Source organism: Glandiceps talaboti, chromosome 8 (genome assembly GCF_964340395.1).
Source record: "Glandiceps talaboti chromosome 8, keGlaTala1.1, whole genome shotgun sequence".
NCBI lineage: Eukaryota > Metazoa > Hemichordata > Enteropneusta > Spengelidae > Glandiceps > Glandiceps talaboti.
Genome location: NC_135556.1, coordinates 22,113,767 through 22,139,934, shown reverse-complemented (window position 1 = coordinate 22,139,934; position 26,168 = coordinate 22,113,767). Strand labels below are relative to the sequence as shown.

Genomic DNA, 26,168 nt, shown 5'->3' with positions numbered 1-26,168 from the left:
TTAGAAATTATGGGATGTTTATTTTTACAGGTGGAAGATAGAAATTGTTGGATGACGTTGATTTGTGAGGTGATAAGAGAATTGTAGGGGATTATGAGATCACTTCTGACATGTTACTTGAATAGTTGTGTTAACCAAGTATTTATCACACCTCAATGTAATCAACTCATGTATCTGCCCCATAAAGCTACGTTACATGTATCTACATACATTTCATTCCTGTGGAACATTAAGTAAATTTTTAAGATAAAAATGTGGAATCGTCAGTATTTTTATGTACATTCATTCTGAATTATGATGAATCCTGTTTGACTCCTACTACAAAATTGATTCTTTAAAAAATTGCTTTCAAAAGTTCATGTGAAGAGAGGAAAAGAAACGGGGAATTAGGAATTAAAAAGGGAAATTATACAATTTTGATGGTTCATGTACCTTGGTGTATATTTGAAGAAGAAAACATTGAGAGAGTAAAATTTTTGTAAGCTTCTTTTAAATCTTCATAAAAACCATTTAGTAGATTGGTAATGATGATGACAATGAATACCATATTATGACCACATAGCACTTATGTCTGCATTTTCAATTGTCATCCATTACTCAAAAACGAAAATAGTACAATAGATAGTGAAAATATGATGAATCCCTGTGGATAGATAGAAAGGCCTACCAGAGAGATTGTGAATGAGAAAATAATTCTTTGATGGTGTACTAGAATTTAAATTGTGTTTGCAAAAGTGATATGGTAAGAGTGAGTAGATTGTTGTATTTGTATGTAATAGTGTATGATACATGGCACACAATGTAAGAATTAGTGTGAAGTAAATATTAGCGGATGTGACTTCTGTATTGTGCTGAAAGTCTGTAAATTGTCATAGAGATTTAATCTAAGCCAAATGTTCCTGCCTCAGTAATCTGATCGTAGTCACCCAGAATGTAAAATTATATATACTGTCAGATGGGATGGGTTGTGAACACACTTTAATGCGGTGCCATTTACGTAATTCTATACTTTATGCATGAGTAGCGCAGATCTTCTGCGATTTGCTCATAATGGGGCGCACTTTATCCAGCTGTATCAGATGAATGGATGCCCAATATGAACAGGAAAATTTCACTGAAAAAAAGAAGTGGCTAACAAAATGGATTCTTTTGCGGCTCCTGTTTTGTGTATGTTGGAGACAGTGAGACTGATACTAACGCCTGATTAATGCAGCCACTGTCCAAGCAGATATACAGAGAGTGATTGGCTCTTGCCAATATGAAAGAGATTAGGCATGAAACGCCTGTCGTATTTACAGAGCAATGTACATTCTTGGGATGTAAATCAGTGTTGAATTACAAGACTGCCCTCTCTACTCCTGATCTTTGCCCTACAAGTTAGACTGGGCAAGTTGAAATTACATGCTCCGTCTGCTTACGATGCACCATTCACTTTGTGTTAATCAATGCTGGATGCATGCTTGTGATTCTACAGCCACCATTAGATCTACAAACTCAGGTCGATGATTTCCATGTCAATTTAAAACATGAAAAAGGAAGAAAAGTGTTGACTCCTACTCTTTATTGTTGTCTTTACAACTTTTTGATTACTCTTTCTTAAAGTGGCTGTATGGATGAGGATTAGATATTTATTCTGGAGTTTTAATTTATAAACTAATTTTATCATGGCTTCCTACTTGAAAAATCAATGTGAAACAACATATGCTATTAAATTCCTTGATTATAACTCAATAAGATTAATAAATGTATAAAATGTTTGTTATTATATGGACAATAACAAACTTATTACACTTTTTTTTTTGCTTTTTGCAATGTATTTAGTTACATATACAGACTTAGTCTTCCGTATTTCACATTCATATTTCAAGGAGGGAGCCATGATAATATTGTTTTGGAAATTAAAAATCCAAAGTAAATACCAAATGTTCATCCATATGACCTCTTTAAATTGCACAGAACTCAAACAAATTTATATTAAGTTATTCAAGCTAACATACAACACTGGCAATCAAAGTTTTGGTTAACTATTAAAGACAAACACATACTAAAACCATGGTAGAGACATGTAGACCAAAGGTATGGAATGGGCTTTGGTTTAATTATGTACACTGTATGGTTGCATTTCTGATGACTTCCATGATCTAGTGTACATTTAGGGGACATCCAGAGTTTACACAATCTTGATTACAGGGTGATAACATCTGTACAACAGAAACAATGCTGTCACCTACTTGTGTATTATCTACCACATTGAACATCAATAGTTTTAGTTTGTGCCTATCTTAGTAAGCGGAAACCTTGATTGCCGGTGCACTATCAAGATCAGAATTTCAAAGAACTGATGTCTGTTTGCAGACAAAATACTGTTCCAATAGATCTGTTCTCAAAGCTTGCCTAGAAGTCTTAAATATATTTAATATAGATTTACTAACTTTAATCACTAATTCAAGTGTTGATATTTGGTTTCTGATCATAGGGTTGGTTTATATCTGTAACTTGATACCTTGTGTGCCTTGCTTCAGGCATGTTATTGATATCATGACAGTATTATCAAAGATAAAAAAAATGGAGAACTCTGAATGGAGACTAGATTAATAATGAAACATAGCAAAAAGAAGCTTAGTTTGTAGTACTTAGAGGTCCTTGTGGAATTAGAAATAAACTATGGGTGAAAAAAAATTGTTTGATAAAATTATAGAAAAAGTCTTTTCTGAACAAAGGAATAATCCTAAGTAATCCTTATGGCATACTGTTGCAAAAACCTGGGATGGAATCTTGGGCCTTTAAAAATTTGTCTCGGCAATTGATACTGTAACTTGTAAGTTGAATAGATGTTTAGTGTGTGTAGGTTGCATCATTTTTCCACCACAGTATACATGTACAAGGATTTTCACCCTTTGTGTGTGTGTGTGTGTGTGTGTGTGTGTGTGTGTGTGTGTGTGTGTGTGTGTGGATGTGTGTGTCTGTGTGTGTGTGTGTGGATGTGTGTGTCTGTGTGTGTGTGGGAGGGGAAGTAGTTATCAATTTTTTCTCCTCACAAATTGTTCACAGTTGTAAACAACTTGTATCGGTGACAGGTCAGCTGTTGTAGATTGAGTTCAGGTATTGAAATCCAAGAGTTAGTTTGATTTGAAGGGACTAAACCATCAAGAACCTGTCACTTAGGTGTATGATGATTGAGGAGTGCAATATTGACAGTCGATAAATTGAAAGGGAGGAGGTCACACAGTTCCCGATTTGTATCATTAAAATTACAGCCAAAGAAAATCAATAAGTGGAAAAAGCTCCCGGAGTGCTGTGTTTGTCACTCCAAGATACCCTAGGGGGTTTTCATTTAAGACTCAATTCATTCCTTTTGTAGAGGATTATATATTACCTTTTGTGTACTAAATTGGTTAGTACACCTGGTACGGATATACTAGTCGTATCTTTCTTGTCAGCTTTTACGCTATGTATGCAGTGTTTGTAGGTTCTTTTGTGTTACAGTAAATGTAAAATGTACTGTGGAGGTATGTGACTTTAGTGCATGGGATGTATGCTACTGTACAGTATAGGAGGTATATACTGTATATTGTGTGCTTGTATTTTACTATCTATGGTGGGTAGAACAGCTATAACAGGTTTTAATAGAAAGGGTAAAGTGATGTATGCCATGTTTTTAGAACCCTGATGACAATGATTGTGCCATATATATAAACATTGATGATCCAATACAGCTTTGTAGGAATTTGGTAAATTTGACACTTTCTCATACTTCATCGAAGATTTGGTATAAAATCACGATAAAAAAAATCAAACTGAAAATATTTTTCGGGAATAAGTTAGGTTGCACTTTGTACCTTCTGTTATTGAAAAAATATGTTAACAATCCCAAAGTTTTGTTGACCGCCATCATCAGAGGTGTACTTAGTAACAGTGGACAGTTGTCATATGCCTAAACATGCCATAACATTACATTGTCCTTAGACTGTGTCACATTGGTAAAAAGAAGAAGTGAAAAAGTTTAACTTGCTGGGTCCAATAAAATTTGTGATATCAGTTTAGAGATATGATTTTCTGAGGACTTTCAGTATTAAGGTGTGAAAAACAGATGTTATGGTCCAAAATAAAAGAATGATCCCATGTAATCTTTATTGGCTCCGCCAAATTTAAAAAATGTGTGTTTCCAGTAACCTGACTGATAACAAAAGTGAAAATTACATCTATTTCTACGTAAATTTTCTTGCCAAAGTATCTTTGGTCAGTTCCGTTTTAAAATCCTATTCCAGAGTAATGGAGTCTTTCAGAAATGTAGGTTGAATTCATACAATACAGTCTGTATATTGTGTGGTCTTCTACTTCACATATAATTGTCTTCATTTACTTCTTTTACACCTCGTCAAACTATCACACAAGTATTGTGACCAATCAGTATCTTGTCTATGGGTCGATGCAATTTACCAACAGCAAAAAATTGAAGAAAAAAAAATCAAAATAAAACTCTGCCTACCCTATTTTTTGAAGTCATGTTATCGAAAACAAAGGTTTTATTTTATTTTTGTCTAATGTAAAAATCTGGGATCAAATCCATGGCCTTTAATACTACCATATTAAAGAGAGCTCAGAAATTTTGCAATGGTTCATTTATATTCAAACAGTATCTTGGTATGGAACCTTAATAAAGTGGTAAGATACCACAGAGGTAGAATAACTATATAAGTTGTGTGAGATAACAGTAGGATCATATGATCGTATGTACAATATACTGGTACACAAGACACTTTGACAATGTATATTTACAACTCTAGGCTGTGCTAAGATCAACAGGTCTGCCTTCACATTTGGGGATAATACAAGCTTGTTTGTAATTCACTGTTTGTATGCTGTCCTAAGTGGGAATAGGGATCACTACATGTTTGCATTTGTACAGAATTGAAGCTTTTGTCAGTTGCACCTGAGGGACAAGACACAACACATTTTGTAGACTTAGTAAGCTGAGTCTTCAGGAAAAGAACTGTGGATTACTTAATTTGAAAACTCAACCCATGCACTGTCCTCAGAGATGGTATTACTTATGTATGTCTGCATAAAGAAGGAAATAAATGCAAGATAAAGGTGTACATGTTATGAATGATTTAATAGACTCATATATAATGCACACAAAATATTATTGAACATTTGAATATTTTCTATTGTGTATGGTACTCCTCCATTGGTAGCCATGTGTTTTTGTATGAGGTTCAAGCCTGTCATTGTTTGCATAGCTTACATGTAAAGTCCTTGTGGTCAGGTCAAAGAGTGTGAATGACCTCGGTGTGGCATAGCTATAGGCGCTCCACTTGCGCTACTACAATCTCTTGTCCCCAACAGTTTCATGTTATATCACACCACAAAACAAGTCACAGCCCATTCTCTGCCCCCTGGTCTCTTTAATCATGTCATACAAAGATGAGAACCAAGTGTGTATTGATAGTAGACGTGTATGTGAAAGGAAGTCTGTTACAAGGCCAGGCAAGACATGTCTGACGCTGTTCTTTTCTAAGTTTACAAATTACTTTCATATTTTGTCTGGTCAGCTGAAAACAAGTAGATTGTAGACATTAAAACTGGCAAACACATGATTATATATTGATTATGTATGGATCTGAATTGAAAATTAAGAAGAGGAAAAAATTATACTTTCTAGTGGCAGTGCTTTTATTTGATGCGCTGTTTGTTTTTGTTTTTTGCATGTGACTATGTGGTAGTGTGTGCATGACAGTGTGTCTCTCTTGGTCTTTATTGGCTGGGTGGGAAGATGTCCGCCAATCAGTCTGTCTGTCTGTCTCTCTATGTGCCTTACTCTGTCAGTGGTTGTTGGCTAGGTAGATGAAGTTAGTGTGAGGAACTGTAAATATACTATGATGCAGGCCATTTATGCTAGAGTTGAAGGTCATTGGCCTATCCCATTGGCAATGTGGCAATGATATGTTGAGTTGTTTTTGACTTATATTGGCTGTAATGTTAATGATATGTGTGGGTGTTGTTGACAAATTAAAGACACGTGATATACGTGTAGACTGTTACCTTTCACCAAGGCATGGCCAGTATTGACTGGTTAGATCACATGCCACATTCATGGTGTCATACCAACACACAAAGGTCTGCCAATGTTATGGTAGGCAGCTATCAGTTGACAAAGATGAAATCAAATAGGATAACTACTATGGTTTATTTTGATGAAATAGCTATAACTTGTATAGAAACATTTTTATTGCAAAATGTTTGTATAAAAATTCAGTGCAATAGAACTGATAGTTGTACAACAACAAAACAAGGTTGTTGGGCGTTATCTAGATGACTGATGTATCTGATTTTGATTCTATTAATAGCCAGCTAGGATAGCATGATAACTAAGATGTATTCAAGAACCCCTGTAACTATCGATAGGATCATAGTGTCCTTGCCCAGCAAGTGACATACTTTTATACAAACCCCATTAGTTGACAGATTAAAAACTAAATTAATTGTGAAGTTTTTAAAGGAACTATTACTACCATTTAATCATTAAAGAAATTGATGTTCTACTCTCTTTGTGTGTGTATATGCGTTAATCTGTCACAGAGAAAAATCAATGCTGTCAACACAATAGATGTTATTAATGCCATTCATTCAATTTTCAAAACTTTGCATGTGCGTCACATTTATTGTAAATAAAAGAAAGCGACCGGAGTAAACATGCATGTGTCACCTTGCTGGGTATAGTTGTACAAATGGCAGGTGTCAGCAAATGGAGTGTGTCGGCATATAGTTACTAAGGCATGTCTGAACAGTCCTCACAGCTTCCTGTTATATTGGAAGTCATAGCCTTCATTCAGGCATGCATACATTTTGTTGTAGACATGAGGCGGACGACCGACGCTCAGTGTTAATTTAATGTTTTCTCAAAACGTATATTTGTATGCGTTCAGTGTTTTCATAGAGATGTATTAGACAATACCGTAACATGGTGGGTTTTGTACTCTGATTTGTTTAATGGGAAGTTATGGTTTTTACACAAAGGTAAGAGTAAAAACAAACATTAATGCCAAAATGTACACAAATGTAAGACATTAAGTGACAACAGTTGAAAAAATCACGTCACAAATTGGTTGTTTTCACAGCAGGTTTTTGTAGGATATAGATGTATTTTGGTCATAATGTGTTATTGTTTAGGCTATATTAAATGTGTAAACATTGAGATAATAAAATAAATCTGAAAACTAAGTGAATGTTTTTTGATGATATATTGATGTAAATATTACCCAGATCATTGTAAATGCATGTATGAAGAGTGTTGGCATAGTTGTGTGAATGGTTGTGTTAACTGTATAGACCATATTATAATATTATGGGATTCAGTAACCAGTCAGCAATCTCTGTGGAAGATAGGGAAAAGATCTTCCTAAAGGTATAATAAAAAATAGAAATACCTAGTTGGATACTAGGCTAAAGAGATAAAGTGAGAAAATCTGAGAATTTTACAATTTACAATTTTTTTTTTAGAAATTTGAAAGAAAAAACAATACATAGAAAATGTGGTAGATTTTATGTTACTTTCTCAGGGTAACATAAACAGGGATTTGAAATATGTAAATCTTTCTCTCAACAACCCCTCTTCCTCTTCCTCTAACAGCTTTGTTTCTTCACATAAGGCCATCCCTGTCCCACATATCTACCAGACCACTCTCCACTCTGACCTCAAATCAAAATCTCAAGGTTGTACATTTCATTGAGTTCTAACAGCTGTTTGAATGATGCATTCATTTCACTCTGTGCAATCAACTCATGTATATGTTGTTGTCATAGACTGATGCTCCCAAATGGTAGTACCCATGCAGAAGACCATGTTGATTTAAGACCAAAATCTCCACAGTAATAATGACTGTTTATTTGTCTTCCATTTGTAGGCACACACCGTCAAGACCACATAGCCCATCTTCAAGTAGCAGTGGCAGTTCATCCAGTGAATCTGAAGATGAATCAGGTTCTGAATCCGACTCAGAAACCAGCTCTAGTGAAGCTAGCCCTCCTGCCTCTCCATCACCAGCTGAGGTAAACTGTACTAGAATTACAAGTTTGCTCAAATTGCATGATATTTAACCTCTCCCATATCCTTAATCATTGCCACAATAACTCAAATCCACCTAATGGAAGGTGGATGGATTGATGGATGGGTGGGTGGGTGAATGGGGTGGGTGGGTGTGTGGATGGGTGGGTGGGTGTGTGGATGGGTGGGTGGGTTGGTTGACTGTCCTACATGAACTTTTCAATATATATTAAATACAGGGGATAGAAAAGAGAAAAGATCACATTTAACCCGACAGGCTTATAAGACACAGCACACACAAAATTGAATAATGGCATGTCACATTTATACATAGTGTCTTCCTACAAGGAACTGCCTCATACATAAAGTTTGCTAATACAAGTATCTTCATTTTCTATTTCACACAGACCAAGCCAAAGTCCTGGGCTCTCTCAAACTTCATCCATAATACTCCAAAAGTAAAAAATTCAAGTGGACCATCTCAGAGCAACAAACATCCTAAGTTGGGGACTTCAAGTTTCCCGTCTCAAGACACTGCCGCCTGGAAACCCTCTGCAATGCTATCCGACTTGGGGGATACAAGTAATGGATTCGATAACATCAGTCTTAATGATTCTCCACAAGGATTTGATCCAGGTGGTGGTGGTGGTGGTGGTGACAATCATATCCATAAAATGAACAGGTGTGGAATGGAAAATGGGATATCGGTCAAAGTTAGAGCTGCAGAGAAGAGGCCTGAATCTAAAGGAAAATCTCCTTTGAAAAATAGTGCAAGTGATGGTGTCGGAAAAATGTCTGCCAAACACACCACTAAGAAGAAAAGTGGAGGTAAAAAACACAGTGCTGGTAAACCTAATACCACAAATATTGTGACTGTGGCAAAGAGTGAACTACCTAAGGAGAAATCTAAGGACTCCAAACACAAGCCTAGCAAGCAAACTAGCAAGTCAGAAGTCAAACATGATGGGAAACCCAAATCTTCAAAACAATTGACTCCTAAACATGAAAAGTCATCAACTCCAAAGTCAAGTGAAAAGAAGGGCAAGAAACCGCCAAATACTATTAACAGTAAAAAAATCAAGTCTAAGGAATACATCTCTAGTGATAGCGATGATTCCGACGACTCTAATAGGAGTATAGATGTTGTAAATATGGGTTCTCCTGACAAATCATCACAAGGCATAGCCACACTAAGTACAAACTCAAAATCCAGCTCCTCATTTAATGCGTCAAGTAGGACTTCAACTCCAAGCCATACAAAATCAACAAAAACAACTCCAGGTAAATCAAAATCTAAAGAGGGCAAAAGCAGTTCCAAGAAAAATGCTGACAAATCCAAAGCTGATGTGAGTAATGGATTTAAAGACGTATTCAGTGAAATAGGTAAACCAACTGATATTTCACCACCGGAACCTTTGTTGTCACCGATTCAGAGTATGCCAACTTTGTCACAAGCCGAGCCGTTCAAACCAGTGCCAGTGCGAGGGGAAACTATGTCAAAAATACAGTATGTGAACGGAAACCCCACTCTGGTGGTGAAACTGGACCTCTCTCTCATTGAGAAAGTACCATCTAAGGAGAAAGTTAAAAAGGAGCAAGAGGAAACTAGACTTACAAATGTCACTTCTGCTACTTTTAATGCCTCTGATGACAAACCACCAAAACTTATGAAGATTCCGAAAAGAAAAATTGATATGGTAAGTAAGGAATTGATGTGGATCCATTATATTTTGATCTTTATCTATCTATAGTAAGTATTAAGGTGTTCATTCAGTTTCATGCTAACATATATAACATTTAGACTTATTTTAAAACAGGTTTGTGAATAGTTCCCTATCGTGTATATTGATTAATATCTGTTGGAAGACTAGTTCGTATGATATGACATCTATTGATAGGGCTGAGCAACATGATGTATCATACAATCTTTTGGAAGACTTGATGAACTTAATATAGCAAACACTCCATAAAATACAGGTTCACATTTTTTAGTCGAGAAGTGTCAACATCTACACACACTAGGTATAACTTTTATAAATACTTTATAAATGCCTTTGTGATGGTAATGGGTAGGATATACAAGACAGCTGGCTGTTTGCCCTCCGACACGGTACAAATGATCTCCTGATCTCACGTTATATCAGCCCATATTCAAAAAGTAGTATTTTGACTACACAGTTATTACAACAATGAATCACCCTTATCTCCAACATTATCGTATTCCAGTGATGATTACATTTTGAAAAGTTGATAGCCATCTTACAAAACGCATCAAGTTTTATGAGGCAGTGCCTGGTATACATATTGATGTAATGGGGTCAGTGGAAACCTTGATAACATATAGTGTCCTGAGGCAGTGGGTATACATCACAAGACAAACATGGGTCATGGATATTTGTTTTTTAAAATCAGTAGAATGATTACTTGGTCAGATGTCATTAAAGATATTATAGTGCATTTAGATTCAAGGGTTGTAATATTACTTATAATGAGTAACCAACTATTACTAATCAATGTCACTGATGTCAAAATCGATGTGTACACTTAAATAAGAGTAATTTCATTGTTGTAGCTGAAAAGCAGTACCTCAAATTTGGGAATGATAACCTTGGTAACCATTCTATTTTTCCTACTGGAAAATTCTGTGACAGCCATTTTATGTATGATAAAATCATCTGAATAAGGTGAAAGTGAGTTTTTGTTTTATTATTGATAGTCTGATCTTGTTCTACTTTCATTTTCATCCATATGTAGTCGGGTCAGCTTTTCTCTTCAATTTTGATCGGCAACTTGGTTTCTCCAAATACTAAATTTTGCCCATTATTGTGTACAATTTGGTTAACATAACACATGAAATAATGTCAACTTTTTTTCTGGGCTCTTCTGTCTTCCATGATATAAACTAAAAATTTTCATCTACAACAATTCAAAGTATGGAAAACAGAAACTTTCCAATTTGCATTTTATGATATGAGAAATTACAATAAAAGTGTACTATATACTAAAGTCTAAGTCTGTAGTATAAATGACATTTGGTCAGAATTCACTGTCATACCTGTATGTAACCATATTGACCTGACATGGTACAGTCAATAGCATAGTACAAGTATTTAGTATATAAAATAGTCACTGACCCAGTATGAATGTACTGTACAGGTCATCGGTCATACTGTGTCAACATCAATTTATGATATTCTTCAATAAGTTCATCTCACAATAAGTACAGTGGGTCATCTGTTACCAGTGTCTTACTTACACTATGTACAGTGGGTCACCCATTACCAGTGTCTTACTTACACTATGTACAGTCTTTAGATGTACAGTCTTACATTGCCATGAAGAGTTTAGAGGATCCAAAACAAACTTTAAAAACAAATCCACATTCCAGACATGTCCCTTGCTTTCAAAAGGCATTTCATCTTGAATGTATTTTGTGCCAAAGATTGAGAGAAAAATCAAGTAACTTTTACACGATATAGTGACACAGTCAGAACTTGAGTTTTATCTACCTGTGCAAAATTATTCATAATGTACACATTCATATTTATTTTAATTTTTTTTTTTTTTTTTTTTTTTTTTTTTTGGGGGGGGGATATCCTAAGAGGAAAAAAGGTTAGATTTTCATGAGGAATCAAACCACATGCTCACTGTTAGTAGACTGTGACCTCACATGTAAATGGTTTTAGCCTTGAATATTGTACATGAAAGTTGGTGAATGAGGACAGGTTGCTTCACCATCCATTCCTGTTTGTTAGCTTAAAAATAAAATTACTATTTTGGAAACAGACAAATCAACCAGCAGGTACCTGCAGATGTACTTTAGCCAGGGCTTTCATACGTGTTTGTTATTTATAGTCATTATTACTGTGGTATACAGTATCACCATATACAAGTATGTGTGGACATATTGCAACGATGGCATTAGTTATATGATTGTATTCATCAATGTACTTTATATATTAGTAACCATCCTGCATTGCCTCATTACACTACAACTACCATCACAATCATCAATACATTATTACACTAACATTATTTTTGTAAAGCCTCATGACTTTTGGCTGTCAATTTGCATTATAGTAACGCTCATTTTTTTAAAGGCCTACTTCATAGTTGGATTCAATGTAGGTGTGAAAGATGAACATTTGACAGAGCTGTGAGAAAAAGTTGGTTCTTATAGAAGCAATGATCTCATGTTAATCCTGCTTAAGATAATATTGATGCAATAACCTGGGATTGAAATATAGCCCTTTAAAGGCCTAGTTCAGATCTCAATTTATTATATGTAGGTGTTTAAAATGGTCTTTTGAAATGGTTGTATGAAATATGGAACTATAGAAAAAGTTGGTCCAGAATAAAAGAATGATCCCATGTAATCTGTATGGCTCCACTGATAAGATAACACTAATGTGATGACCCAAGATAAAAATGTAGTGCTTTATATCGTTATGTTCATACTTGACAAATTTATCTGTAATTTGAACAAATTTAGTGCAGAATTCATGCTTTTCTGTTACAGTTTATTTAAATACCTCAAAATGGCCCTAGGATCCAGATAAACAATTTGTGATCCCACCTAAAAATTGTCAAAATTGTCTAGCTAATACTAATCCTGTATTTGTCTGTGACACATGTAATGCATTTATGATTTAGTAAGTCTTAGAATTCAGTTAAAGAGGAAATAAAGTAGACAGAGAACTCCACAGATTAATTGGGTTTTTTTTAATTTATTTTTTAAAATGTGCTTCTACTTTGACAGATCATCAGTATGATATGTACGTAAATCATATTGCTTCTGGCGCAACTAAACGCCAGACGTCACAACTGTAACCGAAACGCTGTCCTCAGAGAACCATTACCTTAGCTAGTGAAATGCTAATATTGGATCAATCATATATTTGTAGTGTTATACTGAGAGTTGTAATTCACTTATCACTATAAAATATAATCAATGCTATATAAGTTGAAGTGTATGGATGGAACATGACGGGGGTTTTATGTTATATGTTTGTCTAAAAGGACAGTTTGTATTTAAAATAGGTCTACCTGCATTAGTACATTGTCTTTTCATTCACAACATATTGCCTACAGCAGTGTCGGTGTACAACACAGTAAAGGCTGCTCTTATGCGGTAGTCGTAAAATAATACGAGGCAGGTTTTCAAAGCATTGGGAAAAAAATTACACTTTGATAGCCGGAGAGTATTAGTGCAGAACACACACACACACACACACACACACACACACACACACACACCAAATAATGACATAGCACATGTTGATTTATTTCAATTGAAAAAGTTTTATATTTTATATTTGTCAAAAAAAAATTCCACATTTTTTTATGCCATCCTCATATAATTTCTAACCGCGTACCCCCACCCACCGTGCCACCACCACAACCCATACTCCTATCACATTGTAGATGCTTTCAGCCATTGTATTCTGAATGTGAATAAAACAAAGTAGGTCAAGTTCAAAGGTCATATACGCATATATTGTAGGAACCAGTTAATTTTTATGTGAAATTCAGGCTTTGTCTATAATTATCAGATATTAATACTTACAAGAATGTTAGCGGGTAGGACATGGACAATGTTTGCTATGTGTGACTGTCATTATGATGAGATACTGCCTGTTGACAATTCAACTTAGATCATTTCCCAAAGTAGCAAGAAAATTAGTACTATAACAGTATCCATTGTAACTACAGATACTGTAAATCGAAGTTGATCATAGACAGTCTAATCTTGTCTGTCATTCAGAGATACAATTTATTGAGCTCTCTTTTAAAATTTGATCACCAAAGTTGACTGCAATGTTTTCCTTGACTAGATTACAAGATAAATCACCATGTTTTCTAGTGCTGTAGTTGCCGTCAGGTGTTTAGGTAACTGTTTCAAAGTCTGTATTTATATGAAGTCATTTTGATAAAGAGGCTTCCCTACCTCCACCCCACCCACACACACATACACACCCACCCACTTACTCACTCACTCACTCAACAGTAAAAATAGGAAACAATGTCCTGCAGTTATGTTACCAAAAAATCAGCTCAAAATGAAATTTGATAAATCTTGTAATATTCTTGTAATTTTTGTAGCCAAGGGCATATAAATATTGTAATAACATTTATGGTGGAATATATTTAATAAAACAAACATACTGTGCTGTAAGGTTACAAGTATGGGGGGGGGGTTAAAGAGTTCAGCTGATGGATAAATCTTGTCTATAGATGACAAGAATACGTAAACACAGTCAGCATGTGGTAGTAAAGTAAAAACCAGTTAATGCATTATATATGGTGTACCGGTAGGCAACATAATGTACATCTCAAAAACAACACAGTAAATGTTTTCTTTGTCGTATACTTGTCAAATTAATGTTTTTTTGTGGTGAGAGTGATGTTAGGATGATGATGGCGATGTATGTGTTGACGGGTTGACATGGGGTATGTAGTTGTTGATGATCAGTTACACCTGCCCTTAAAAAAAACACAGACAAAGCAGGTGGGTTGTAGCGTACATGAGAGATGGCAGAAGGCTTGTCGTAATTGCAGTGAAGAAAATATACAATCACGCTCACACACACACGTATGATATATGTACTAATGCACCCACATTCAGACTTTACATACACCCCCAGGCAGCCGTTTAATAGTTTACTGTTCTTGCATGACTTTTCTCAGCAGAATTTCCTGGGTTTTTTACTTGGTTGAAATTCATGATAAGAGATAAGAGGAAGTGTAATTTTAGATGTGATTGGGGTTGGGAGGGAGGTAGGGGTAGGAGCAGGAAAACACTCTCCCGGGTCACCAACTACCTGCTGCAGAAGAGTTAGTCATCAATAAAACCCTCTCAATGGAAAACAAATCTTGGAAGAATATTGTCTTTAAATTTGTTAGTAATATACAGGATATTAATAATTTATTGTAAACATTTTGATAGCTTCAAGACTGAAATTTGAGAAAAATTGTAATAGTGTACTTAGGAAGACTGTAATATCTGTTACTGCATGGAAAATATCACTTACAATAAACAGTAGACACTAGACTAGATGACAAGAATAATGTCTGAAATTTGGTAGATAAATGCATATACCCGATATATTATTCATGGTGATTTTGTAACCCTGACGTCATAGTTACATTGGGGTAGACAAATTCATGAAGTATTTTTAGACTTATCTGTCATCTCTCTTTTTGATTGATGTTATCGTAAGTAATGTGATATAGTTGCCATGGTGTTAGGAGTTTGGGGCTAATTGAAAACAGTGCATTCAAAAGTGTTACTAACATGAAGAATACTTGTTAGATTAGAAACTGGGTTAGCTGGCAGAGTATACACTTTACAGGGGAGGGACAGCAATGAAAGGAATGCTTTATCTAAAGACAAGAATGACTCATTGGAAAGTGCAAACAATAAAATTGTTGTAAAGTTGATACTGTCACAGGTGATTAAATTGTTATACACATGTGGATATTGAGATGTGAAACGGTTACAGGAACATATAGTTAACAGTACAAAAGGTAACAAGAATATAGATTGCTAATCAAACATGTGGGACGCCATGATTATTTAGATTTATGGACATATTCCCAGTTTCTTGACTCATCATCATCCTCATAATCACATGATTACTGTATGACTTGAATGAAAGTGAGGGGGCTGATGTAAAGTGGCCAAGTCAAAGAATGTTTTGTGATGGCGCCCTCTGTGGTCATACCTGAAATGTTCCCGTTCTACAAAATATTAATTGAGGATGAAAAATTTGTGAATAGTGCCCTCTTTAGACAAGTGTAGGCTCATTGTCCATCATGTTACCATTTATGTTTCTCACGTTTCATTTGTTTAGAAGGAGAAGAAGGAGGAGAAGACAGAACCTGCACCAATTGAATGCAAGAAGATTAAAAAGGAACAAAATGAATTTGTACATAAATCTCCAAAACAGGAAAAGACTGAAAAACCTGAACCAGAACACAAAGAGTAAGTTTATATCAACAAATTTTGACAAATACAAGACTGTATTGGGAATGAACTGAATAACTGTGTTACTTCTTTGCAAAGGTTATTTTTCAATGTTTTTGAAACAAGAGAATTCAGTTTAGATATGCATGAACAAGTTTTACTTGCTTGAGCAGAAAATATAAGGATTCAGTTTTTGCTAGTTATGATTATATCATTTGTCCAATATTCTTCAGCTGGAAAAATGCTTGTGAAGTAAGGGTTTTGTCACGATGTCATTGACTTGTAGAAACAAAGCCCCTTTTATCACTCAATTTCCATGGCCAAAGCGTAGAAAAATATTTTTGGGAAAAAGTATTTTTAGCTCCGCTGTCAGCGAAAGCTGAAAGCGTAGCTTTAGGTATAGGTGGGTATTGAGGTATAGAGAGTAGAGTGAATCATAGGTGTCCGTCAAACTTTTATATTTTTACTATCTACTCCGGAAGTGACAGTCGGAATTCTTCGATATTTGGTGTGCATGTTCCCTGGGGGGAGGCTATTCAGATTTGTTCATGCCAAGTTGATCTGTGACATTTTCAATTTTTTATGATTTTTTTTCATAAAATGTCATTTTCATCAACTCCTTGAAAACCTCTTATTAGATTGCTTTGATATCTGGCGTGTTGATGCGCAGGGGGTAGCTTACTCAGATTTGTTAATTTCAAGTCAGCACATCCTCATTTTTATTTTTTATGATTTTTTTTTTGTAATTAGAAAAAAAAATGAATATGTTAATGAGCATAATGACCGACGCCATATTGGAAATCAGTCGACGAGACTTTAAGTAAACTGCCACTTTTCAAAAGACACTATTGACGTCAAACAAGCAATGTAATATGTGCTATAGTCATAATTCTACGCATTGGGCGCCCAAATGACACGCGTTTGTTCGAAACAGGGTTGTAAACTTCAAATCAGTCCGCAACATCCTCATTTGCATACTCTATCCCGATTCGACCAGAAGCTGAAGGTGACCTCATTTGACCGAGCGATTTTCCACAGCAAGTATCTTGAGTATCAACACAGGACGTTCTTGGTACTCACTAAAATCACACTTCAGACCCACTATAAAAGTGTGATGTTTTCAGATAACATGTAACTTGTGGTTAATTCTATATTGTCGTGCAATTTGGAATGACAGTGAACCAGAATTCAGACAACTTGCGTAAGGAAGGGCATGCCAGACATGCGGTTGAAGTTATGGCCGACAGTTCACATGTAAAGTTAAACGACATGAACGTGTCTTGCCTTTCCAAAATGCAAATATTTGGCAAGTAAAAATAATTAAAATAATTACAACTTTAATTTGGCTTCAGACTTTGCATTATGTTTTGCGTATCTTTCCCCGTTTTACATGTAAATCCGAAAAGGTTCTCTCTCATCATGTCATCATCAGTGTCAGTGATCATATACCGCGCGGGGCTGCTTTGAGTACGAGCGAAGTGAGGCATGTTGAGGTATTTTGTTGAGAATTATAAATATTGCGAAATGTCAAGTACAAGGTTTAAATACAATGGAATGATGAAAAAAATGGCAGAGTCTGCTGACAGGCGCCGGTCACAAGAAACACTGTGAATTAAAATATCAGACGATGTATGTATTAATCGCCGACAATCCACCCGTATGCACGAGGGACTAACCCGGAAGCAAGTCGTTGTCAGCCATACGTTACAGTGGTAACATCGTCCGAGAAATCGCTGCGTTCAGAGTGTCATTATTCACAGAATTGTTGTTTTCGAGTGAAAACCCGTCTTGAATTGTATAACTCTAACAAATGAAGACATGTCAAGTTATATTTTGAAAGTTGTATCGCTAGTTTGAGACGATTTTCTCACGTACTATAGTACTATCGAGGCTTACTTGGAAGTAGTAGGACCTTAGCCAGTCCGATAATTCTTTCTGGTTTAGTTTACAACACTTTTGATCAATCACGCAGATTTTGTTGTTGTGATGAAAAGAAATTAAAAAAAAGATCATTTCAACCATTTCGTTGTGTTTTCTTTGTGAAAGGTAACCGAACATGAACGAGTGTTACCACTGTAACGTATGGCTGAGAATGACTCTCTTCCGGGTACTTGAGATTGTCGCCGTACGGAAACTAAGATGGCGATTAATACATTTCTTCCCTATATATATCTACCACAACTAGTACAAGTTGAATGTTGTTGACTTTGTAAATTTGTTAGAAAATTGAAATTCAAATTGCCTCAAAATTATTTTAGATCCCTAGTTTATTTCATTCATCATTAAAATTTTCCAGGGTTACAGCTGTAAGACACTGGAATTATTTATAGCCAACCTCAAAATCCTCTTTTTTTCTTTTTCTTGTGTGCATTTCCCAGTCATTTTTTTCTGAGATTTTGTGCAATTTTTCATAACAGTAGATTTTTGTTATAAAATGGTGACTATGGTATAAATACATTACCAACTTCTGTGTAAAATGTGTTTTATAGTGAGACATCATATGAAACCACTAACCACTTTATTGCATCGCTAAAACAAAACTGCATAGTGAAGACCTGAACCACTTCTACATGTCACCAAAATAAAAAATTAAATAAAAAAAAAAACAGCGGAGCTATTCTGACCGATAGGTCGCTTGTAAATTCTAGCAATGTTTATAACCGAATGAGTTCTAATGTTACAACATCGAAGTACAATGTATACCATTCAACTTTTGATGTTGATTACTCTATCCAGTAATATAGGCCATCAACCTCTTTAGATTGATTCCTTACTAGTTACATTCGACTACACGGTGGTGAATTTCACATTACAATCGACCACTCTGTGGCAATGTTCACACGTGACAACTAACCAGTGAAATCAGCCAATGTACATATTAGATAGTTTGATGCCCCCATATATGTTGAAATTATGGTGATAGCATGTGAGACCATCTGATGTTAGTAGCTTCCCCCACCATTCATGCCCAGTCGGTGGGGGGGGGGGGGGGGGGTTGTGTGTAACTACATTAATAATGGTATGATTTACCTAGCTAATCAAGAATATCGATATGTAATACACAATGACACAAATTTATTGACTTTTGGTTGTAGAATTGGTGTTAAGCAAGAAGACAACCATGAATGGGACCGTAAACACCCAAGGAGGTTATCAGAGAGGAGAACCAGTAACTCCAGTATACAAAGCACAAGTAGTCGTAAAAATGACAAAGACAGTCCACCAAGGAAAAAAGTGAAAAAGGAACATAACAGTGACCTTAAACATGATAATAGCAAACGCAAAATGAAAGACTGGGATGCACCCAGTGACTGTAACGATAGAACATTCTTGAGTGAAACTAGTACTAATCACAGTAATGGCCATAAAGCCGGCAATGACTGGGGTAGCTTGGCTAGCAGTGTACAGTTAGAATGTCCAGATAGGAGGCATTTGGACCGGAGACCACCACCACCACGCATTAAAATGGATTTTGAGGACAGGTAATGTATTAGTATCAACTAGTCAAAGTGAAAGCTGCATCTGTGACAGCAATTGTCTGTATCGTGTGTTATGACATCTTCTTGGCTGATAGAGGTCTTAAAGTTTTCAGCTTCAGTTTTGTGTACAGAAATGGGGTCTGTCAATTTCTTCATGCATGCAGAGTCATAGTTTGTGATGCCATCTGTAAGTATTACTGCCCCAAATGATCCTACCTGAGGATGCCATAGATGCAGGGTCAGTCTATCCAACTATGTCTATATATGTGTGTGTGTGCACTTACACATTTCCAGCAACAAAATTTGTGTTTCCATATACTTGCCTAACTTGCTAGACAGAAGATCAATGAGAAATACACTCTGTATCCATGGAAACTATTCAGTTTTCTCTAATTTCAAATTAATATGTGATGTTATATTCCTCCACAGGCAATATCCTCCAAACCATTACTTAGTAGAGGCTAAAGATCTGAAACACCAGGCTGATGCAATGGTAGGTTTATAGTTTTATATATTCAATATGAAATCTGAAAGCGGAAGTGACATGTCATCTAGAATATACAGTTTTAATAGTGTTTATTACAAACTTCAGCTAAAATCTTGCAAAGTGATAACATATGTGTATGCTACTTGTACCTGGTGGAACATTAATCATGCAGTGTACTTAGTACGTTGTGTATAGTGTTAGTTCAATAAACTGATCACTGTGTGTATATCTTGATTTGTTGTTTACAGACTGACAAGACAGCTAAAGCATTGATGTATGTAGATGCTGTCCTATCATTTATCCAGTGTGGTAATGCCATTGAAAGTGACTCAGAGACCAAGTCCTCTCCCTTCACTATGTACTCACAGACTTCAGACCTCATCAAGTAAGAATTCCATTGATAATTATATATACTACTAATTATGGTGTTCTGCAATTTACAGAGGCACAGATTGGCTTTTTAACAATTAGTCCTAAAGATCATACATGTGATGTCGTTTCATGTAAATGAGTTGATAAGATGAAATGGGCATGTACTGCAAGACTCAGACAGGTAGTTTGCTGTAAGACGAGTTATGTGTGTTACTGTTAGTTGTTACGTATCGCTAATCAGTCTTTACCTTGTCACTACAGGTATATCTTGTGTGTTACTGTTAGTTGTTACGTATCGCTAATCGGTCTTTACCTTGTCACTACAGGTATATTTTATGTATCACTAATCAGTCTTTACCTTGTCACTACAGGTATATCTTAAAGTTCAAAGGTCACGGACCAGATTCAGGAGGGGTTGACAAGAAACTTACGGTCTTATGGTAAGTATTATAAGTGTGTGTGTGTGTGTGTGTAAAGGGGGGGGGGGGGTGGATGTGTGTAACTGACTGACTGACTTGAAATTCAATCTTAATATGGTACTATGAATGTGTATGTGTGTGAGCTTTGTATGCATGTATGTGTGTGTGACTAGATGTTCTTACCCTAGCTGTTGACAAATTTGTACCATGCATACAACAGTATACATGGCACATTATTTCATGTGGAATCGAAATGTAACCTGATGTGTTTGTCTTGCAGTATGAGATGTCAGTCACTTCTTTACATGAGATTGTTCAAACTCAAGAAGGACCACGCGCAGAAGTTCTCCAAGATTTTATCTGAGCATTTCAAGACGCCTTCAAAGCTTACAAATACCCAAGCACCCTCACCATATCATGCCAACTGGAACACAAAGTAAGTATGATGTAGTAACATCAATTACAACATTAAAGTTTTATACAGTAGACACTCTGTCAGTCACAGATAATAAATCTCTCTGTGACCCATGGTATGATTCATCAATACAATACAGTATTACTGTTAGGAGTCCATGTTATCTAGACACAGGCTGTCAATCTTTTGACTTTGGGGTTAATTGTAATTCAAATTGAGCACTACTTTTAAGACCACTGTCAAGTTAAGATTAGAATTTGTTTGAAAAAAAGGTTCTGGTAGACATGAAGAAAAAATGTGTTCTGAAGAAAAGAATGATTATATCTGTTACTTGTGGCTCCAGTAATAGGATTGTACTAATCCAAGACTGGGTTCCAGACAGATAGGTTTAACTTTTGCACTCCTAGATGATTTTTCACATGTATTTATACCTATATATTGATAGTAACACTTTTACAGTAGATTTTTACGTAAGTACATTTGAAATAACAGATCAAGTTGGCCAAGATGGCACCACTTTTAAAAATGATAAATGAGGATAATTGTCCCCTTGTTGTTTTTAAATTGTACTATTCCTAATCACGTTCACAAATTGAATTTCAGGTACACAGGAACACCTTCGCCTATGTCTCCCACCCCATCACCCGCAGGAAGTATTGGATCTTGTGGTAGTCTAGGAAGTAACAATGGAGATCACTACCTAACAACCCCAGGCTCATCACAGGGCAAACTTCCTAATGGTTTGGCTACACCTTCTGCCTCCCCAGCCACAGTCAGCATTCCACACAGGATACAAAGCATTATGTATGAGCACATAACTATTACAAATTATTTATTATATGCCCATGATTTGTGGGAACAAGCCGATGTGTTACAGCAGGAAAGTCAAGGTAGGTGAACGCTAACCTTTGTTTAGGCCTAAAAAAAAAAAATTGTTTGGTTCCGGTTACCCAACCCCACCTAGCTTTTCATTGCTGACCCTAAACTTTGTTTACGCATTCAAGAAAAAATAATAAAATCGCAAAAATTGTGAAGTCTCGTGAGAAACAGTGGATGCAGAAGAAATAAACAACACAGAGACAATTTAGAAAACAATGGAAAACCTGAACTAGACACTTGCACAGAAAAAAAAAATATGATAAAATAAGATAAAAAATCTACCTACCCCACCTATTCTAAAATTGAGCGTAATTGAAACCACACAATTTTTATCATTAGACCTTATGTTTTTGTAATAGTTCATGGTTTATTAGGTGACTGACTTTTACTGACTGTGAAGTCAATATTACAAACATCAAATCACATTACCTTGAATATGAATATGAAAATGGAACAGACACAGAAATTTCTTTCAGTCAGTCCAATGTTTTTTTAATTGTTCATTTCAAGTATTCATTTGCCTACATGTTTTATTTACACTTTGAACACCTTTTTTGAATACCGGGTAATTCACTTTTGGTCAAAGTCTCAAGATTAAGCTATGAAAGTATACACATGTTATGATTGGTCAGCTTACTTTCCAAATGTATACATGTTTAAACTGTTAGTAAAATTTACTAGAAGTTCTTACATAGTCAGCTGTGCAACAATGACAAACTTTTATATGATGGATAAATTTGATGTATTTTCAAACTTCAATTTTTACTTAAAAATATATTCAAATAACAAATATAAAAAAACAACATAATATTTACTTTCCTCTTTCATTTCAGATTTCTTCAGAGGTTTAGATTGTGAAGTCAGCCAACTCACCTTTCATAGCAGTATTCTAGATCTCGTCAAATACGTACGCCACGGACTTCATCGGCTCAAATCTAGTGCCTCATTCTCATGACATGTGTGTTTACCTGGTGAAATGCACCACCTGACTAACTTGTCAGTACTCCCAGACAGAATAGGAGGACCTCATCAGGGATGTCAATCAGTGACTGACACCTATCAGTAAACAAATCATTTAATATGCACAATAGGTCACATGGTTGTAATTAGCCAATTAGCAGGCAGGATCCAAGCATAACATCAGATAGTAAGACAGTTTTACGATTGAATTTGAAATATGAAACACAGGCTATTTGAAATGATGAAATAATCACCACCATCAGTATTTTTTATGCAACAAGAGAAAATATTTGATTTTGCCAATTGAAGCATAGATGCTATATATCTATACAAACACAATGAAACAATTACAGATTGCTCAGTTACAATATGACTGGCAATTTGTTTGAGTGACAGGTGTCAGTCAGGTTGATTGACAGGTCATAAGAGTGATTGACAGGTGGTATATTTCAGTGCCCTTATCAAGTGTGAATATATCGCCTACAGTGTACGGCAGATTTGTCTAAAAGATTTTGAAATAGACATCACTTCGAAATATATATTATATTCCTTATATGCACAGAGCAGTTGTATCCATATTTGCATAATATATTTCATGTGATTACTCTTCCAGTGTTAGAAGTGTAGCAGAAAATACTTGTTCAATTGGTCTTGATATGACTCTGTATTTTTGTGTGAGAGAGAGAGAGAGAGACAGAGAGAGAGATATATATTATTGATTGATTGATCGATTGCTCGGTCGGTCGATTGATTGATTGATTGATTGATTGATTGATTGATTGATTGATTGATTGATTGATTGATTGATTGATTGATTGATTGATAAATTTTGTTATGCTTTCATTTTACTGCATCTGTACTTTGTTGTAACCCTCCCTTTGGTTTGGAAGCAAAGTATGCACATCATAATCAGACAAGCCAAGAAAGATTGCCAAGGTTAGAGTTCCAAAAAAATGTCAAAGGTCAATTTTAATATTTATTAATTGTTAGAGACATTCAAGCAAAGGTAGAGAGAGTGAATATATTTTTTAAGAGATTTGCTTAATATAAAAAATTTGAACTTTTCAAAGAAAAACAGTGATATTTGTTTCTAAGTATAAGGAAAGTTTTAAAAGAGCCCAGTTATTGAGCTTTATGTAAGAGTACTTAGTATAGCTGTGCTCTTTCTGGTTTATGGATGTTTTCAAATTATTTATTGTACCTGTACAGCAGCAAGCTTGTAAATGGTTGATAGACTAATATGTTACTATGACAACAGTAGTACTAACAATATGCATTCAAAATAAATTGGCAAAGAAATGGTAATTTACAAGAAGTGTTTGAATTCAGTCAAAAATATGCATAAGCCCAAAAAGTATTTTCTCTTGATTATTGTAAAAAAATGTGTACCAATTAAACAGGTTCGTCATTTGATGTGTACCAATCAAAGGGCTCCGTCATTTGATGTTTACCGGTCAAACGTCTTTTGTCATTTGATGCGTACCAGTCAAATGTCTCCATCATTTGATGTGTACCAATCAAATGGCTCCATCATGTGTAATATGTAAGGTTTTCCGGTGTATGAGGTACAGAATCTGACTTGTACATTAATTTATAGTTATTTTATATTTATAATATATATTTTACAGCACAGCTTCTGTTATGAAAACCTAGCTATTATATACACCTATTGTGAATCTGGCAGTACAGATGTGAATTCCATACAACTTATGTTGAGCCTAAAGTGTGGCAAATCACAGTACTGTATTTTTGGCTAACACTAGTTGCTACGGAGATACACACAGATTCAGCCAGATATGCGTTTAGGTGGATTGCAAGATACCCAAACGTGAAACACTATTGTCTGAAGGGATTTCATTTTCACTCTAAAGAGAAAAGAAATTGGCTGTCACTAGACCGTACTTGGGAAGGAACATGTGATGCAAATGGAGTCACAAGTACTTTGAGATTGGTTTTGTTTCACCAGCAGAGAACAGAAAATAAATCCCAAACGAAAATGTAGTATTTCACAGTCAAATTATATAGGGCCAAAGAAATACACACCACAGCATGAAGGTTATCACAGACCACTCTCTCTTCTGGTTTTCGTTAACATGTGCACAAGCCCCAATGGGTGTGTTATTCTTGAATGAGTTGCCATGACAACCTTCATGCTGTACACTCATATAAATTGTGACACATACCAAAAAAGTGGCATGTTTCATAACCATTGATCAAATGAACAAGATGTTCAAATTTGAAAGAAAAAAAAAAACCAAATTGATGATTTTCAATGTTTTCAAAGCTGCATAAATCAAATATATAAATTTAGTCTTCCCTTGTCCCATCACTGCAATACTTGTGTCCTCAGAAATTTGTTTCTTTTTCAAATGCTGTATCGCAAAGTATTTACTCAAAAAGTCAATGAATTGATAATTACAAAACACAGAGGATAGCGAGAGGAATTAAAGTGAACACCTTGTAAATTATGTTTGTTAAATAACACATGATAGGTGAACCAAGTGCCATGTTTGAGGGTCCATACAGATCCAAATTATGACAAATTTGCAGAAAAGAAATATGTATTTAGAGAACTTAATATTTGAAGTTTATATTTGTACCAGGAGTATAGATTAACTGACTGACTGACTGCCTTGGAACAAAGCCAAGAAGCTGGGCTAAAATTTCATAGGGTTATAATAAGATTGAGTAGACTAAAAAAACAAGGCGTTTCTGAGGACCTAATTCCTATACATATGTGTGTGTGTATACAATTACAGACATACATATGTATGTATGTATGTATGTATGTATGTATGTATGTACGTACGTACGTACGTACGTACGTACATACATACATACATACACACACACACACACACACACACACACACACATATACATACATACACACACATACATACATACATACATACATACATACATACATACATACATACATACATACATACATACATACATACATACATACATACATACATACATACATACATACATACATATATACATATATACATACTATTACATGCATGTATGCACACACACACACACACACACACACACACACAGATATTGCCTGATGTTATTCATGCTTCACTTCAGAAGGGTGAGGCCAGATTTGGATTCTTTACAGAATTAAAACAA

The 26,168-nt window shown here is 35.3% G+C and overlaps 1 protein-coding gene across 1 annotated transcript in view; it reads left to right on the top strand.

Moving 5' to 3' along the window:
- LOC144439381 (uncharacterized) overlaps positions 1 to 25,762 on the top strand; it is a 177,060-nt gene extending 151,298 nt beyond the window's left edge. The window contains exons 10-19 of the mRNA XM_078128668.1: positions 7,908 to 8,052; positions 8,455 to 9,744; positions 15,901 to 16,031; positions 19,109 to 19,495; positions 19,922 to 19,985; positions 20,228 to 20,364; positions 20,723 to 20,791; positions 21,051 to 21,206; positions 21,789 to 22,075; positions 22,898 to 25,762. Of these exons, the coding sequence (XP_077984794.1) occupies positions 7,908 to 8,052; positions 8,455 to 9,744; positions 15,901 to 16,031; positions 19,109 to 19,495; positions 19,922 to 19,985; positions 20,228 to 20,364; positions 20,723 to 20,791; positions 21,051 to 21,206; positions 21,789 to 22,075; positions 22,898 to 23,019 (2,788 nt within the window). The 3' untranslated portion in view covers positions 23,020 to 25,762. The remainder of the gene's footprint in view (positions 1 to 7,907; positions 8,053 to 8,454; positions 9,745 to 15,900; positions 16,032 to 19,108; positions 19,496 to 19,921; positions 19,986 to 20,227; positions 20,365 to 20,722; positions 20,792 to 21,050; positions 21,207 to 21,788; positions 22,076 to 22,897) is intronic.
- The last annotated feature ends 406 nt before the right edge of the window (positions 25,763 to 26,168 follow it).